Source organism: Amblyomma americanum, chromosome 3 (assembly GCF_052857255.1).
Source record: "Amblyomma americanum isolate KBUSLIRL-KWMA chromosome 3, ASM5285725v1, whole genome shotgun sequence".
Lineage (NCBI taxonomy): Eukaryota > Metazoa > Arthropoda > Arachnida > Ixodida > Ixodidae > Amblyomma > Amblyomma americanum.
Genome location: NC_135499.1, coordinates 62,796,412 through 62,810,768, shown reverse-complemented (window position 1 = coordinate 62,810,768; position 14,357 = coordinate 62,796,412). Strand labels below are relative to the sequence as shown.

Here is a 14,357-nt window from a genome sequence, read left to right as displayed (position 1 = left end):
TCTGCTATGTCATGGGGGATGGCGAACTTCCACGTGGTATCGTAGGCCTTCTCCATATCGAAGAACACCCCGATACAGTGCTGCTTGCTTGTGGATGAACGCCTCCCGGATTGTGTTTTCTAGGTAGACAAGGTGATCAGTGGTCGAGTATGCTTTTATAAATCCACATTGATGTATGTCTAAATGTTCTTGGGATGAAAGTACAAAGGTTATAGTCTTATGTTTACTATACGATACTTTCTAAAGATTTAGCAATGTAGCTGGTGAGGGCTACCGGCCTGTAACTGGTAGGACTTGTTGGTGGTTTTCCGGGTATCAAAAAGGTACTATGACTGTATTGTATTGTATTGGGTTTTATGGCGCATAAGCAACTTAGGCTATCATGCGCGAAACACATTGTATAATTTATTTCAAAAATTCGGTGTCCTCAGAGAAACTCCTTGTCTGGACAAGGATTCTGAAGAGCCCATCAAATCGAATGCAGACCTCAGCCTTCTTCTCAGGACTGAGAAAATGGATGAGGTGCCTCATAAAATGCGCGAAAGCACGGGGTAAAAAATTTTAGAATTTATAGTTTTGCGATATTTGATATCATATTTTGTTTAAGATGGCCGCGCCTTTCAGAAAATTAAAAACAGATGAAGTTCTTACAAGTTGATTATCGCCTAAATGTAAATTGTGGTGGAAGGGAATGCGTTCATCGTAAAAAACAGTAAAATAATTTCTTCTTATCCGTTCAAGTTGTGAGCACGAGAATAAAATGTGATTAACTGTCAGCTCATTTCCACATTTCTCACATAAGCGTTTGTCTTGTTTTGTCAGTAGAAAGTTGTGTGTTAGGTGTATGTGTCCGATGAGCAGGCGGCATAAAATTATTTCTATAAAACGTTCCTGATGCCTGCATGATCTCCATTCTCCCAGAATAGGTTTTTCTAAATGTAGTTTGTCATTTTCTTCACTATTCCATGTACACTACCATTTTTCTGTAAGTTTAATTTTTACTGACTTCATGCAATCTGCATAGGGTATATTTATAGTCTGAACTTCCTTATGGCGAGCTTGTGCAGCGCACGTGTCAGCTCTCTCGTTGCCACAAATTTCGAGATGACTTGGTATCCAACAGAGCTTAATTTAATGTCCTTGTGTTTCAACAGTTATTATGTCATGTATTATATTTCCTATTAAAGGTTCCCTTACGTTTCTGGCTTTCAGTGCTGTGATTGCACTCAGCGAATCCGTATAGATAATGCTGTTTTGAAAGTTCTTTTCGATTATTTTTGATACAGCCACCGGAATGGCATAACATTCAGCTGAGAAAATTCACGCGCACTGAGGTAACCGAACTACCTTTTCCCATTTGTCTTGCACCACAGCACTTCCGACGTAAAGTGATGTTTTAGAACCGTCTGTATAAAATGCTGTGTATTCTTTGTACTTTTCCTCTAGTGCCAAAAATTCTTGTAGTATGTGTTCACGTGGAGTTTGCTTTTTCTGAAATTGTGTCATTGTGTAGTCCCCTACAGCGGGAAAGGTGTACCAAGGTGGCAGTGGTTTGGGTCTCTGGGCGACATCAGGTAGTGTGTCTAAAATACCCAATTCCTGGCAAATTTCTTCAAAACGGAGAGTAAGGGGTTTCGTCGCATTCGGTTTGTTACTAAAAAGCTGCTTAGACGGGCACTTCGTAACTATGGAGTAGCAGAGATGTTTTGGTAGTGAAAGGGTTTTTAGGACGTATGCACATTTGAGCATGGCTCTTCTATCTGCGAGGGCTGGTTCGTTACATTCGATATATATGCTGTTTATTGGTGATGTCCTGTATGCCCCACTTGCAAGGCGCAAAGCTGAATAATGTACTGGGTCTAATTGCATAAGGTAGGACGGTCGAGCTGAGTTGTACACTATACACCCATAATCTAGGCAAGAGCGAACTATGCTGCTGTAGATGTGCAAAAGCCAGGTTCTATCAGACCCCCACCGTTTATGTGAAAGCACCTTTAAGATATTAAATGATCGAGAAGTTTTCTTCTTCAGATTCTTTATGTGGGGCAAGAAGGTCCGTTTTTGTCAAACGTTATGCCCAGAAATTTGTGTTCGCTTTTTATCGGTAATTCGGTTTCGTTCAGGTGTAGTCTAGGATCTGCCTGTAGGCCACGTTTGAGTGAGAAAAAAATGGCCTCTGTTTTCTGTGGGGAGAACCGGAAACTATTTCGGTCAGCCCATGTTGAAAGTTTATTTATTGTTAACTGCACTTGTTTTTCGCATGTTGATATGTTTGAGGACGTGCAGGCTATCTGCAGATCATCGACATAGATCGAATACATAACAGACCTTGGAATTATTTCTCTAATAGAATTCATTTTAACAACAAAGAGGGTCGTGCTTAAGACATTTCCTTCAGGCACTCCATTTTCCTGAATGAAAATTCTCGAGAGGGTTGAACCGAGGCGTACATTGAATGAACGGTTTGACAGGAAATATTTTAGGCAGTTCAACATCCTGCCACAAATGCCAAGTTCAGCCAAGTCGTGAAAAATTCCTTACCTCCAGGTTGTGTCATATGCTTTCTCTAAATCGAAAAAACACCAAGACATTGTTGTTTGTGTATGAAGGCCTCACGGACAGTATTTTCAAGGCGAACTAGGTGGTCTGTTGTGAAGCATGCCTTTTTGAAACCGCACTGACGGACATCGAGAAGCTCACGGGCATCTAGCACGAAGGTTAATCTAATATTCACGATACCTTCAAATGCTTTTGCAAGGCAGCTGGTGAGGGCTATGGGCCTATAACTACTGGGAAAGGTTGGTGGCTTTTCGGGTTTTAAAAATGGAACGATGATGGCCTAAAATGTCTACCTGTTCTTCGATGTTTGTCTGTATACCAGGAGCTGTTAGAAGGGGAAGTGTGAATGGGGAGTATTTACCATCTAGCTTTCGTACCTTCTCCCACATTTTTTTTTATGTGGTTGAGCTATTTATTGATGTCACGTAACTTTGCCAAGAAGTTTTCTCAGCATTACGGCGGATATATTGGGCTTCTGCCATTGCCTTTTTAAAGATTGAGATTTTTATGCGTGAGGTTGGTTGGTTTATGGTTTGGTGTATGGGGGCTTAACGTCCCAAAACGACTCAGGCTATTAGGGACGCCGTAGTGAAGGGCTCCGGAAATTTCGACCACCTGGGGTTCTTTAACGTGCACTGACATCGCACAGCACACGGGCCTCTAGAATTTCGCCTCCACCGAAATTCGACCGCCGCGGCCGGGATCGAACCCGCGTCTTTCGGGCCGGCAGCCGAGCGCCATAACCACTCAGCCACCCCCAGTTTCCCCATGCTTTGTTCTGTTTCTTTTTTGCTAGTCTACATTCTTTTGTATACCAGATTTTGTGGTTTTGTTTCACCACTCCATAAGATTGAGGTATAGCCAGGCGCGCAGCGGAGATAATGCGGTTTGTGATAATTTAATTAAATTCATCAATACTTAAGGTATTTTGATATATTTTTTCTAAGCTGGCATTTTCTTGAAAAAGTGCCCAGTTGGCCAAATGGAGTTTCCAACGTCGTAGATTTGTAGGAATGATTTGCGGAGATGATGTTAGGCTTATAAGAACGGGTAGATGACCGCTACGATACGGGTTGTCCAAGACATCCCATTTAAGAGCAGTAAAAACAGAAGGCGAAGTAAGAGACAAATCTATGCAGCTACATTTTCTGGAGCTTGGAGGACAATATGTGTGTTTGCCCCTGTTGAGCAGGCTTATATTTTTGCACAGAATAAAATTTCTAAAATACGGCCTCTAGTGTCCGTTTGTTCGCTTCTCCACAATTTGCAGTGAGCATTAAAATCGCCGACTAACAGATATGGCTCTGGTAATTGTTTTAAAAGGGCTTCTAAGTCATGGAGTGTTACTGTCAGGTGTGGTTGGAGGTATACGGAACATACTGTAATTGTTTTAAAATGCACTACAGATACTGCAACGGCTTCAAATGTAGTTTGAACCTTGATTTCACGAGTGGCCATGTTACTTTGAACGACTATGGCGGTACCTCCAGAGAGCCTATTTGGTTGCTCTCGGTCGTGGTGAAAGACTTTATATTTACTGAAAATATTTTTGTGTTTTGATCCCAAGTTTGTCTCCTGGAGGCACAAAACAACCGGGGAATATGAAGCAAGAATATATGTTACGTCACTGTGGTTTTTTAGTATGCCTCGATAGTTCCAGTTTATTAGGAACGCCATATCTAGTAACTTTTGGTGATATATCTAAAAACCTATGCTCCCGGTTTTCTGGGGCCTGTTATTGGAGTTTTTGCTCCCTTTTTGTGTTCAAGGGAGTTCCGCCGCCGCTGCTTCGGAGGCGTGCTACTGCTTATATCCATCGCCTCATGCGAGGTGATCGATTTCCGCGGAGAACCCGCGGTGGTACGGATTTGTGGCTTCTCCCTACGGGGGGAAGCGAGCCTTTCTTTTAAGATGACAAGACAGCCTTGGCTGCACCTGTCAAAGATGTGGATGGCCCTGCCTGGGCAGTTGCCTGAAGTTGGGGTGGTGTATGACCACTCCCGCCATCTTTGGTTGTGCCAGAGGCCGCCGTCAGGTGCACCTCTGGAATATCAATGGTGCCGACATCGGAGTGCCGTTCGAGTGGGGGACGGGGCAGGCGTGTATCAATGATGGTGTACTGTGTGCCCACTGTCACCAGACGCCGCTCGACCCCCCGGCGCACGGCGTCAACATATGACCTGGCTGTCTCTTCCTTAAACTTTTTCCTTGCCTCAGGGTAAGATATATTTTCTCGTATTTTCAGATTGATGATTTGTTTTTCTTTCTTGAAAACTTCACAGGTTCGCGAGTAGGCTGCGTGTGGACCTTTGCAATTCGTACATTTTGTTTCAGTTGCTTGGCAGTTGTCTGTTTCATGTTCGGTTTCGGCACATTTGCCACAGGTCTCTTTGCCTCTGCATGTCTTGCTGCCATGGCCATACCTTTGGCATTTGAAATATCTCCTAGGGGTAGGAATGTACGGGCGCACTGGGTACCTGATGAATGCAACTCGGACAGACACGGGCAAACGAGTGCTGCCGAATGTTAGAACGATGTGAGGTGTTGTTTTTTCTTCTCTGTTGCGCCTTATTGTGATGCAGCGAAGGGACGTCACGTTTTGGTCACGCAAATTCTCGAGGAGCTCTTTTTCATCCTCTTTCATTAGCAAGCGCTCAGAAATTACTCCCTGAACACTGTTCAGGCTTCTCTGGGGTGTTACAGTAATGTCAAGATCGGCAAGTTTCCCTTGTTCGAGTAGTGCATCACTCTGCTTTTTGGATTTCACTTGTACAAGATCTCCTGAGGATAGTTTTTTTGCTTCATATTCCTCGCCTATGTTAGCCACTAGCCACTTTTGTATTACAAACACTGATAGTGCTGCCACAGGAGCGTTTTGCTCAACAGCGTGAACTATCAGGAACTGTGGAAAATTTTCAGTAGATTTTGCAGTCAGAACTGCGATTCCTTCGGTGCGGTACCGTTTCCGCTTTCGATCGTTTTTTTTTTGAGGGGGGGAAATTGAGAATCCATGCGGCATGTATGGATTAAGGGTTCCTATTCTCTCACTTGTGCCTCACCCTTATAGACACAAGAAGGTCCCGGAGCCCCCACCTGGTATACAGATGGGGAACCCGTCGGCCGGGGCTTGACCATGGCCCCGACCGCCACCGTTCATGGTTTCTACCCTTCACCTTAAAACCTATCGCCACGGTGCGGATGACAGCTTCGGTATGGGAGCTAGGGTCCGTGCTGGCGCCAAGCACCATCACCTTGAGACTCAAGGTGCCCATGCGGGGGGTACTATGACTGCTTTCTTCCACTCCTCAGGTCTTCTGCCAGTTATCCATATTTTATTGAAGAATTTCAACAGTGTCTCTACGGCAGCATCAGTGAGATGGGCAAGCATAGTGTAATGCATATTGTATGGGCCTGGTGCTGTCTTTTTACTGGAAGATAGTACTCTTTAATTCTTGCATTGTGGTAGGCTGGTTATAGTCCTCATGCATGCTTGCTCCAGATGGAAGTTTTGCTTTTTCTGCTATTGCTTTATGCGTGTTTACGGAATTGGACGAAATTGAAACGTCAGCAACATGCTCGCCCAATATGTTGGCCGGTTTATCTAATGATGTTTGGGTCCCGGGTGTTGTCAATAGAGGAAGGGCGAAAGGGTATGGTCACCAATGAATCTACGAACAATTTCCCACATTTTTTTAGTCTATGGAGCTGTTTATTGAGGACAAATATTTCTTCCACGAGGATTTCTCAGCATTTCTTCGAATAAACAGCGCTCTGGCCTTGGCCCTCTTAAAGGCAAGCAAGTTCTCCGCAGTGGTATACCGGCGCAGGGAGCCCCGAGATTTATTTGCTGTTTTTTGGCCAATGTACATTCTTGGTATGGTTTGTGTAGCGGTCAATAATATTTATCTAGTAATCTTTTCATTAAATTCATCTATGCTGAGGTCTTGACACCATTCTCTTTATAGAGTGGCACTTGCAGTAAAAAGTGACCAGTCGGCGAGGTCAAGTTTCCAGTGCCGTGGTATCGTAGGGACGACTGAAGTCGACGATGAGAGGCTGAAGACCATAGGCAGGTGGTCATTTCCCAAAGGGTCAATTAAAACGTTCCATTTAAAATGGTTAAAAAGAGATGGTGATGCGGAAGCTAAATCAAGAGAGGTCATTTTTTTTCTAGCTTGGGCAACAATATTTGGTTTTCTCATATTTAAAAGACAGACATTATTTGAGAGGATAAAATTTTCGATTATTTGTCCACTTGAGTCGCCTCGTTCGCTTTCCAAAAATGGGAAGTTAGTGTTAAAATCACCAACTAGCAGATATGGCTCCGCCATTTCTTTAATCAGGCCTTCTCAATCTTCGATTGTTAATGTGATGTGTGGCGAAAGACATAAAAAACATATTGTTATTGCTTTGTAGGTAACGACGCTTGCCGCATCTGCCTCAAGTTTTGTGTTCAGTTTGATTTCTTGAGCAGGGAAACCGTTTTGAGTGACAATTGCGACGCCTCCCGAGACTCTATTTGCCTCCTCGCGATTAAGTCAATAAGTTTTAAAATGTTTCGAGATATTCTCATGTTGCGGACCAAGATTGGTCTCCTGTAGGCACACAGAAATTGGCATCATTGGCCTTAAAATATGTGTTATGTCACTTTATTCCTGAACAGTCCTGACACTTTCATTAAACCACAAAAATCAAGCTTGTGCTTTTGGGTGGGAATTGTACGAAAAGAATTTACTTTTCTGGGCTCGTTATCAGCGCCTTGTTCTTTTTTCGCTCGAGAGAGTTACATCCATCACCTCACCTGAGGTGCTGGAGGATCGCGAAGCCGCGGATGTCAGAGTTTTAGGCCTCCCCCGGTGTGAAGAAGTCCTGCGGGAGGCTGACCAATCGGCTAGAACTCCGTGCTTTGAAGATGGAAGAGCAGCTTTCGCTTTCCCCGCCTGGAGCGTGGATGGCCCTACCATAGGCTTGTTGAACGTGGCCTTGGCAGGTGCCGGAGTGCTGTGCGGCGCACCGCTTCCGCGCACCACATTAGCAAAGATGTTTTCGTGAAAAAGTTGAAGCTTTTCGTTGCCTGGAAGAGTCGTCGGGCTTCCCTGAATGTGATATTTCATTTTTTCGTCATTGTAATGATTTCCTTCTTGTTCTTTCACGAAGGACATTCCCTTGAATAGGCGGGGTGATTACTTTCGCAGTGTTCGCAGCAAAGTGCTGTTCCTTCACACTTTACGGGAGCATGTTTTTTAGGCATATTTGGCGAAAGTTTTGTGGCCATGGCAGCTTTGCGACCCATGACCGTATTGTTGGCATTTGAAGCATCTTCGCGGATTTGGTATGTAATGTATGACGTTTATTTTAAGATAGCATGCTTGTATGGACTAGGGGTGTGTGTTGGAGTTGGACGTCAGGACCAGATGTTTTGTGAGTACCTGTTTGTCTTCCTCCCTTATTTTAGTGCGATGCACATGTATGACACTCTTAGACCCTTAAGTAACCCCTACTAAGTCAAATGGATAAATCTGACTCGCAAATCACACCCCGGACGGTGTTTAGAGACCGGTATACTGTAAATGACACAGGCATTTCCCCGTTGGACACTAGGCCGGAAAGTTTCGTGTATTGGACTATGTCTCTGAGTTCAAGCAGTAGGTCGCCACTAGGCATTTTGGACAAATTGTAGCATGGGCCCAAGGCTTCGGTTAGCCATTTCGACACTAGGATGAAGAACATGGTACCTTGAAAAATTTGTTGTTTTTCGAAAATGTGTGCAGTTCTATCGGTCTGCACTTTTTGTGAGAGCGAACATTTTGTGGGAGGGGGGAGCAGTAAAATATATATGTTTTTCGGCTGTGGTGCCAGCCACCCACCGAGGAGCCCTACGAGGGGACGGGGCGGGAACTTGAAATCAAGGCCTGCCCGTGCCTGCTGTACACCGCAACTAGAACTCAATATGAAGCAACTCAGGGCGGTTGGCCACACAAGGTTAACCCTCGCTGCTTGAAAAAAAGGAAAAACAAAGTGAGTAGAAGAGAGGAGAGTTGTGAGAAAGGGGCACGAAAGGGAAAGGTAGAGGGGAGGATAGGAAAATGCGACTGCCGATTTCCTCTTGTCGGGTCACGCCGGAGGTGCGTGTACAGGAGGCTGCAGGGACCAAGTGGTGTGTTGCCTCCGCCGATGGCCTTAAAGGTCTTAACGCCCGGCATTGGCTCAACTACCATATCCCCGCACGGCTAGGCGCGGGTGCTCGGGTCCCTGGCAACACACTACTGATCATCATCCCCCTGCGGAGATGTCCCTGAGGATGCTCTGGAACCCGTGGTGTCGCCACGCACCAACATGTGCTTGATGAAGATGGCCCCCTGCAGGGAACATATAACGCAATAATTTTGTTAATTGCTTGTTATACTACACGTTAACACTGGTGATCTGTCAGGCCACCAGGAAAACTCTTAGCGCATCGAACACAAAGAACAATACTATTGTCTGACACTTCTAGGCTGTACTTTCTAGCTTATTTTAAATAAGCAACCTTTAGGCTATCCCCACTAATTTAGCATTCATCTGCCAGACAGAAAAGATACAATGGGTATAGTTATTATTTCTGTCGTCACTTTACTCGGGGAGTGTGCGAATGAACACGAGGGGGAAAATGGTTCCTGTCTTCAAATATTCCAATAAATCACCAATTTACAACTATAGACCCATATTATTAACCAGCCTATTATCTAAATTGTAAACTAAGAAGCGCAAAATACCGGACGACGGACAGAGTAAGGGACACAAAAAACAGGTTCACGAGTGCTACTACCAACTCTGTAGCGCTCGTGAACCTATTTTTTGTGTCCCTTACTCTGTCCGTCGTCCGGTATTTTGCGCTTCTTAGTTTACAACATGCATCACCAACTAGCCCGGCAGCTTGCTCTCCTGAACTATTATCTAAAATCCTGAAACGAATCTTAAGCACTATTAATCGCTTGGGATGAATATAATTCTATACACTTAGAGCAACACGAATTATGTAATGATTTTAATAAAACAGTTCTACCTGCATGTCTTCATGATATGCACATTACCCGGCATAAAGCTCAAGAGCAGACGCTTCCTTTCTGGTTTTGAAGATAATTTTAACAGAGCTGCTCATGGCCGATTAATGCACTAATTATCGCGTTAACATATTCAGCCATTTGTTCTTTAATGAGTTAAAAATGTATCTGACGAGAGAAAGCAATTTATCGTAGTTATTAACACAGGGTTTGATCCTGCCAGGGCTCTTTCTGACGTTTATCAAGTATCGGTGCTCGGCCCACTTCTCTTCCTCGTCTTCACTGATATCCTCATTCACTTTGTAAAAAAAATGAGATTAGCCTTGTAGCAGACGACTGCATAATAGATGCTAAAATAACTGATAATATATCGAGTCTTAGCATTACAAAACTCTTGCAAAAAATAGGAATTTGCCTTAGATGTTGCTACTGTTTGCTATTACACTTCAAAAGGCGCTCTAATTTAATCGCACATGGCTATTCCTCCCGCGGTTCTCCTTTGCTGGCCTCTAAAACACACAAATAAATACTTCGGAGAACACCAACATGACCATCTTTCATTCTTAATGCGTATTAGCTACATTACTTCCTCTGCGAACCGATCCTTGGGCTATCTTTTATCCCCCGCACCCTACACACCCGTGCACTTAATAGCGCACATCGCACTGATAGGCACCAAGTTAGAATATGCAGCCGCCGTTGGCACCCACATAAAGAGCACCTCTTTGAAAGTACCGAAGCCATTCAATGGCGTGCCATTAGGCTTGTTTACTGATATTATTCGTCGTACGCTACTACTGCCAAGTAAAAGCACCTAGCCAGCTTATCGTTAATAAATCACAGCTAAAATTAGCCAGCTTAGCCCTTTTTAATCGATACTACTCTTCAGTGTCACCGAACACCTGCACCACAATACCCTTTTGAGTTGTGTACAAAAACAGTCTATAAGTGTCATACCCTGGCCCAACAACAGAAAAAATTGCGCAGTCCTTTACGCGAACAACAAAAGTCTGTAACGGCCTTCCCAATACCATTCTAATCATAAAACATGTACGAATTCAGGGAAAGACTGAAATATTTTCATGTAATCCGTTAGCAGAGCTAATTCTCCTTTAAGTGCGTGTTTTTCTGATTTTATTTTCACATTTCATATCTCCTACGGAAACCTTTGACCGTTTTCTGTGTTTCGAAGCATTTTGTTGATCATGAGTGCTGTTTTTGTTCATTTGGCATGCATTTCGCTTATTCGTCTTGTAATCATTGTAGGATACGCCTCCGTTTATTATCGTTCGTATTGTCACAATTTCACAACCAACCCCTCATATGAAGATGCGCACCGGGCTCTTTCAGGTTGTTAAATTTAAAAAATCTTTAAAACTTGGGGATAGCGCCAGCGTTGTTCTATGAAAACGAGAGAGTTAGCTATCTCTTTTTGCTATGGGCGCTGGTTAAGAAGCTCAATGGGATGCTGTCATACTTCCTGAAAGAAGGCTATAGGCTATTTTTGATGAATTTTGCAGTGAAAAAAACTGCAATGATAAACTCACGTTGGTTGTGATGCAAAGTGGCGTGCTACAGCACAGCACATTACGTGAGCCTATATTCCACTGAACGAATTAATCCTCCTTGGCCTCTTTAAAATGCGGTCACCGTCGTCGCGTTCAACTGCGCAAACTCCAATTCAGTAGCTAAACGCCAATGCCCCTGAGTTATTCCGACGGATCTTTTATGAACTGAGCCAAGCAATGCATAACCTACTAACCCGCATTGCGAGCCTGGTGAACGGAGCCGTTTCTTTCCACTTAAGTCGGCTCAAACTATTACGCACGTGCGAACAAGACGGAAAGCAAGAGAACTAAATGTTCTCCACGTGGGAGGGCGACAGCGTGAAAAATACGTCCGGTGGCGAGGGGGCTCGGTGAAGCCTAGGTCGTGCCTCCGCGTGAAAGTTGGTGTGAAAGAGACGCGGTGACCGGGATGCCTTCCGCACTGGCGTCCGTGCGCGCGTGCAGTTGTTTAGTTGTTGTTTCTGCCGCGCCAATGAAGGCGCAAAAAATTGAGAGCGGCGAAAGAGCACCTCCGGTGGCGACAGCTGGAGCGCCGGCAACAATGCGAGCACCGGCACTTGGTCAAGCTGCTGGGTCAAGCTGGGTCAGGCGTACGTCACTTGCCTCCTTGCCCAGAAGGCTTCACATTATAAAACACTCCCCTCTGCTGCAGTCGGCACAGTCGCGACCAAAAGCGAGTGCAAGTCACCGCACACCTCCACGTGAAAGGAACACTCAGTGCTTGCCGCTACAAACGCGTTGCCAGTTCACGTTTCGAAGATCTCTTGCACGAACGGTTTACTCCGACTCAAAGGTACAATGAACGCTTCAGTGGTGATGTTCCTGAAGGTAAGTTTCCCAGTGCCCGTGCAAGTGGCCATTTGACTAGTATTGTGAGTTATCGTGTATGTACGAAATGTTCATTATAACATATATACCTAAAAGAAGTGTTATTTAACAGAAACATCTATAAAAAAGACATGCAGGGTCTCTCTGTAAGCATGCTTTGTCAAAGTAAAATAGATGTTCCTTCTTTCCATTCAAGTTTCTCTTAACAAGAAAGTTTTGGCAATTAAAACATCAACTGCGTTTTTCGATTATTTGGAAAACGTTGGAAGAAATTTGAAGAGCAAGAAATATTACAGGAAATTGTCGTCAAACAGCATGCGGTGACAGCGAAGATTTTGTATAGACAAAACATAGCGGCCGGACAAAACTAAAAATATGACTCATATAATGCCATAATACGTAATAAAGGCAGGTGATGCTGACAGCCTTTCGTGCGCACCTTCTGTTGGTTATTCGTGACCACGTACCACCTCATAACAGTTAATGGCTGCCGTCAGTAACAAAAATCATCGTATTTGGCGTTGTGAAATTTTGCAGCACAGGTTCCTGGGGTATGGTGTAGTTAAAAATAAAACAGGGAAGCGATATCACAAGTTACCGCATCTACAAGACGTCTGAAACAGAGACCAGTCTACACAGCTACTAGCAGTTTTTGGCAACTGCAAAACTGGTAAAGTAATGTACATGCATGCGACAAAGCCAACGCACTTTTTCTAAGTCAATAGGGATGGTCTTATTGCGCACGTATTCAGCTAAGTTCTCTTTTGAAACCTAGCAACACATAGATCACACGTACCTAACGCAACTAAATTAATCGCGAAGGTACCGCTTGCCTGAACTCCTCTCAATATGAAATGACATGTCATTGCCTCAGGCTCTCGTGATCTCAGTTCTTCCCGTGGCCCTGGCTGGGGGTCAGTTCGGATTCGGAGGCGGCTTCCAGCACCATGGAGCTTTCGGGCCGTCGTTCGCCGCTACCACACAGTCATTTGCACGGCAAGAGCAATACTACGTGAGTTTTTTGATTCCTTAAAAAACCAAGCGAGGCTGTGCTTTTCCAACATGTACAGCCACTGCTGTCATGTAACCTTTCTAATTATAACTCTCTGGCGCCATACAATTTCCCTGAAAAGTATCCACACAACCTAAAAAGCGCGCAAATATTTCTAGAAGCTCTTTGCTGGGCGTTCACAAACAAGAGGCACTAAAACAGATTTATGTAGCATTGCGTTTCTCTTCCAATTTACCTCAGTTTGCGTTGTTTCTCTTCTTTGCTTTGAAATGTGCCTGTAGCTTTTGTCACCGGCCTGTAGCAGACCAAGAGAACGCACTGAGTTCCGTGCCAGTCGTTAATGGCCTTTCACATATCCTAATGTTTAAACGCAGCCACCGCAACCGTACAGCTTCGGCTACGACAACGCGGACGAGTACGGAACGAAATCTTTCCACAAGGAGCAGGGCGACGCTGCAAACACCAAGACGGGCACATACGGCTACTCGGATGCGAAAGGCGTCTTCCGCCGCGTCAAGTACATTGCCGACGCTGGTGGATACCGCGCCAAGATCGACACCAACGAGCCAGGAACCGAGCCCGGAGCCAGCGCCGACGCTGTGTTCAACTCGAACCCGCTGCCGGCAGGACAGCGTCATCTCGGCGCCGCTTCGCATCACAGCGCAGCATATACGAGTGCTTCGACTTATGGCTCCGGCTACGGCCAGCCTTGGTCTGGCTAGTGAAGCTGGTGGTTAGCAGCTGTGTTGTAAAAATGGAACCACGTGGCTCCCATCTATTTTCCACTCAGCGAGGAAGAAGGACGGGCAGCCAACGCACCAGCCACTGCTGCCAGTGGTTAATACTAGGTCCACATCATAAGTGAATAAATTATGTTGCAATGCATCATGTGTTGAATGCGTGGTCAAAAGTTGAATGGAAACATGTGTTATCTAATGTGACATAAAGTACAGCAAAAAAAATTGATTCTATACAGTAGGACGTTAATTGTGAAACTATAGCTCCCAAGATAGGCAGTGCGTTATGACAACCGTTTTATCACTTCTGCTTTAAGTTTATAAGGTGGCTTCGTTGACACACGGATTGCAACTAAGCCATGTCAAGGCTCAGTCGCCAGGCCATGCAAGGCCTAACACTTGGGGTTAGACCATCAGCCGCGTCAGCTGACATAATTAAGTTTTCTTTGAAATTGTCTTTGCATCTTTCTAAAGCTTTCTAAATGAACTGGCACATCAGTAAGCACTGGAGCAGAGATTAATAATTTATATGTCAGTTAATACGTATTATTTGCAACTCTTTCTTGGTATTTTTGTGCTAGCTCTTAGCAATTCTCCTCCATAGCCGTAG

At 44.6% G+C, this 14,357-nt stretch overlaps 1 protein-coding gene across 1 annotated transcript; it reads left to right on the top strand.

Annotated features, from left to right (window-relative positions):
- The first annotated feature begins 11,836 nt into the window (after positions 1-11,836).
- On the top strand, positions 11,837-13,859 carry LOC144122998 (cuticle protein 14-like). The gene is made up of 3 exons (XM_077655927.1): positions 11,837-11,998; positions 12,873-13,010; positions 13,385-13,859. Exons 1-3 carry the CDS (start codon positions 11,969-11,971, stop codon positions 13,730-13,732), a joined length of 516 nt encoding a protein of 171 aa, XP_077512053.1. The 5' UTR covers positions 11,837-11,968; the 3' UTR covers positions 13,733-13,859.
- The last annotated feature ends 498 nt before the right edge of the window (positions 13,860-14,357 follow it).

Coding starts and splice junctions, on each gene's coding strand:
- LOC144122998 (XM_077655927.1), top strand. CDS start 11,969: ATGAACGCTTCAGTGGTGATGTTCCTGAAG. Junction 11,999..12,872: donor CAGTGGTGATGTTCCTGAAG/GTAAGTTTCCCA, acceptor TCATTGCCTCAG/GCTCTCGTGATCTCAGTTCT. Junction 13,011..13,384: donor CACGGCAAGAGCAATACTAC/GTGAGTTTTTTG, acceptor GTTTAAACGCAG/CCACCGCAACCGTACAGCTT.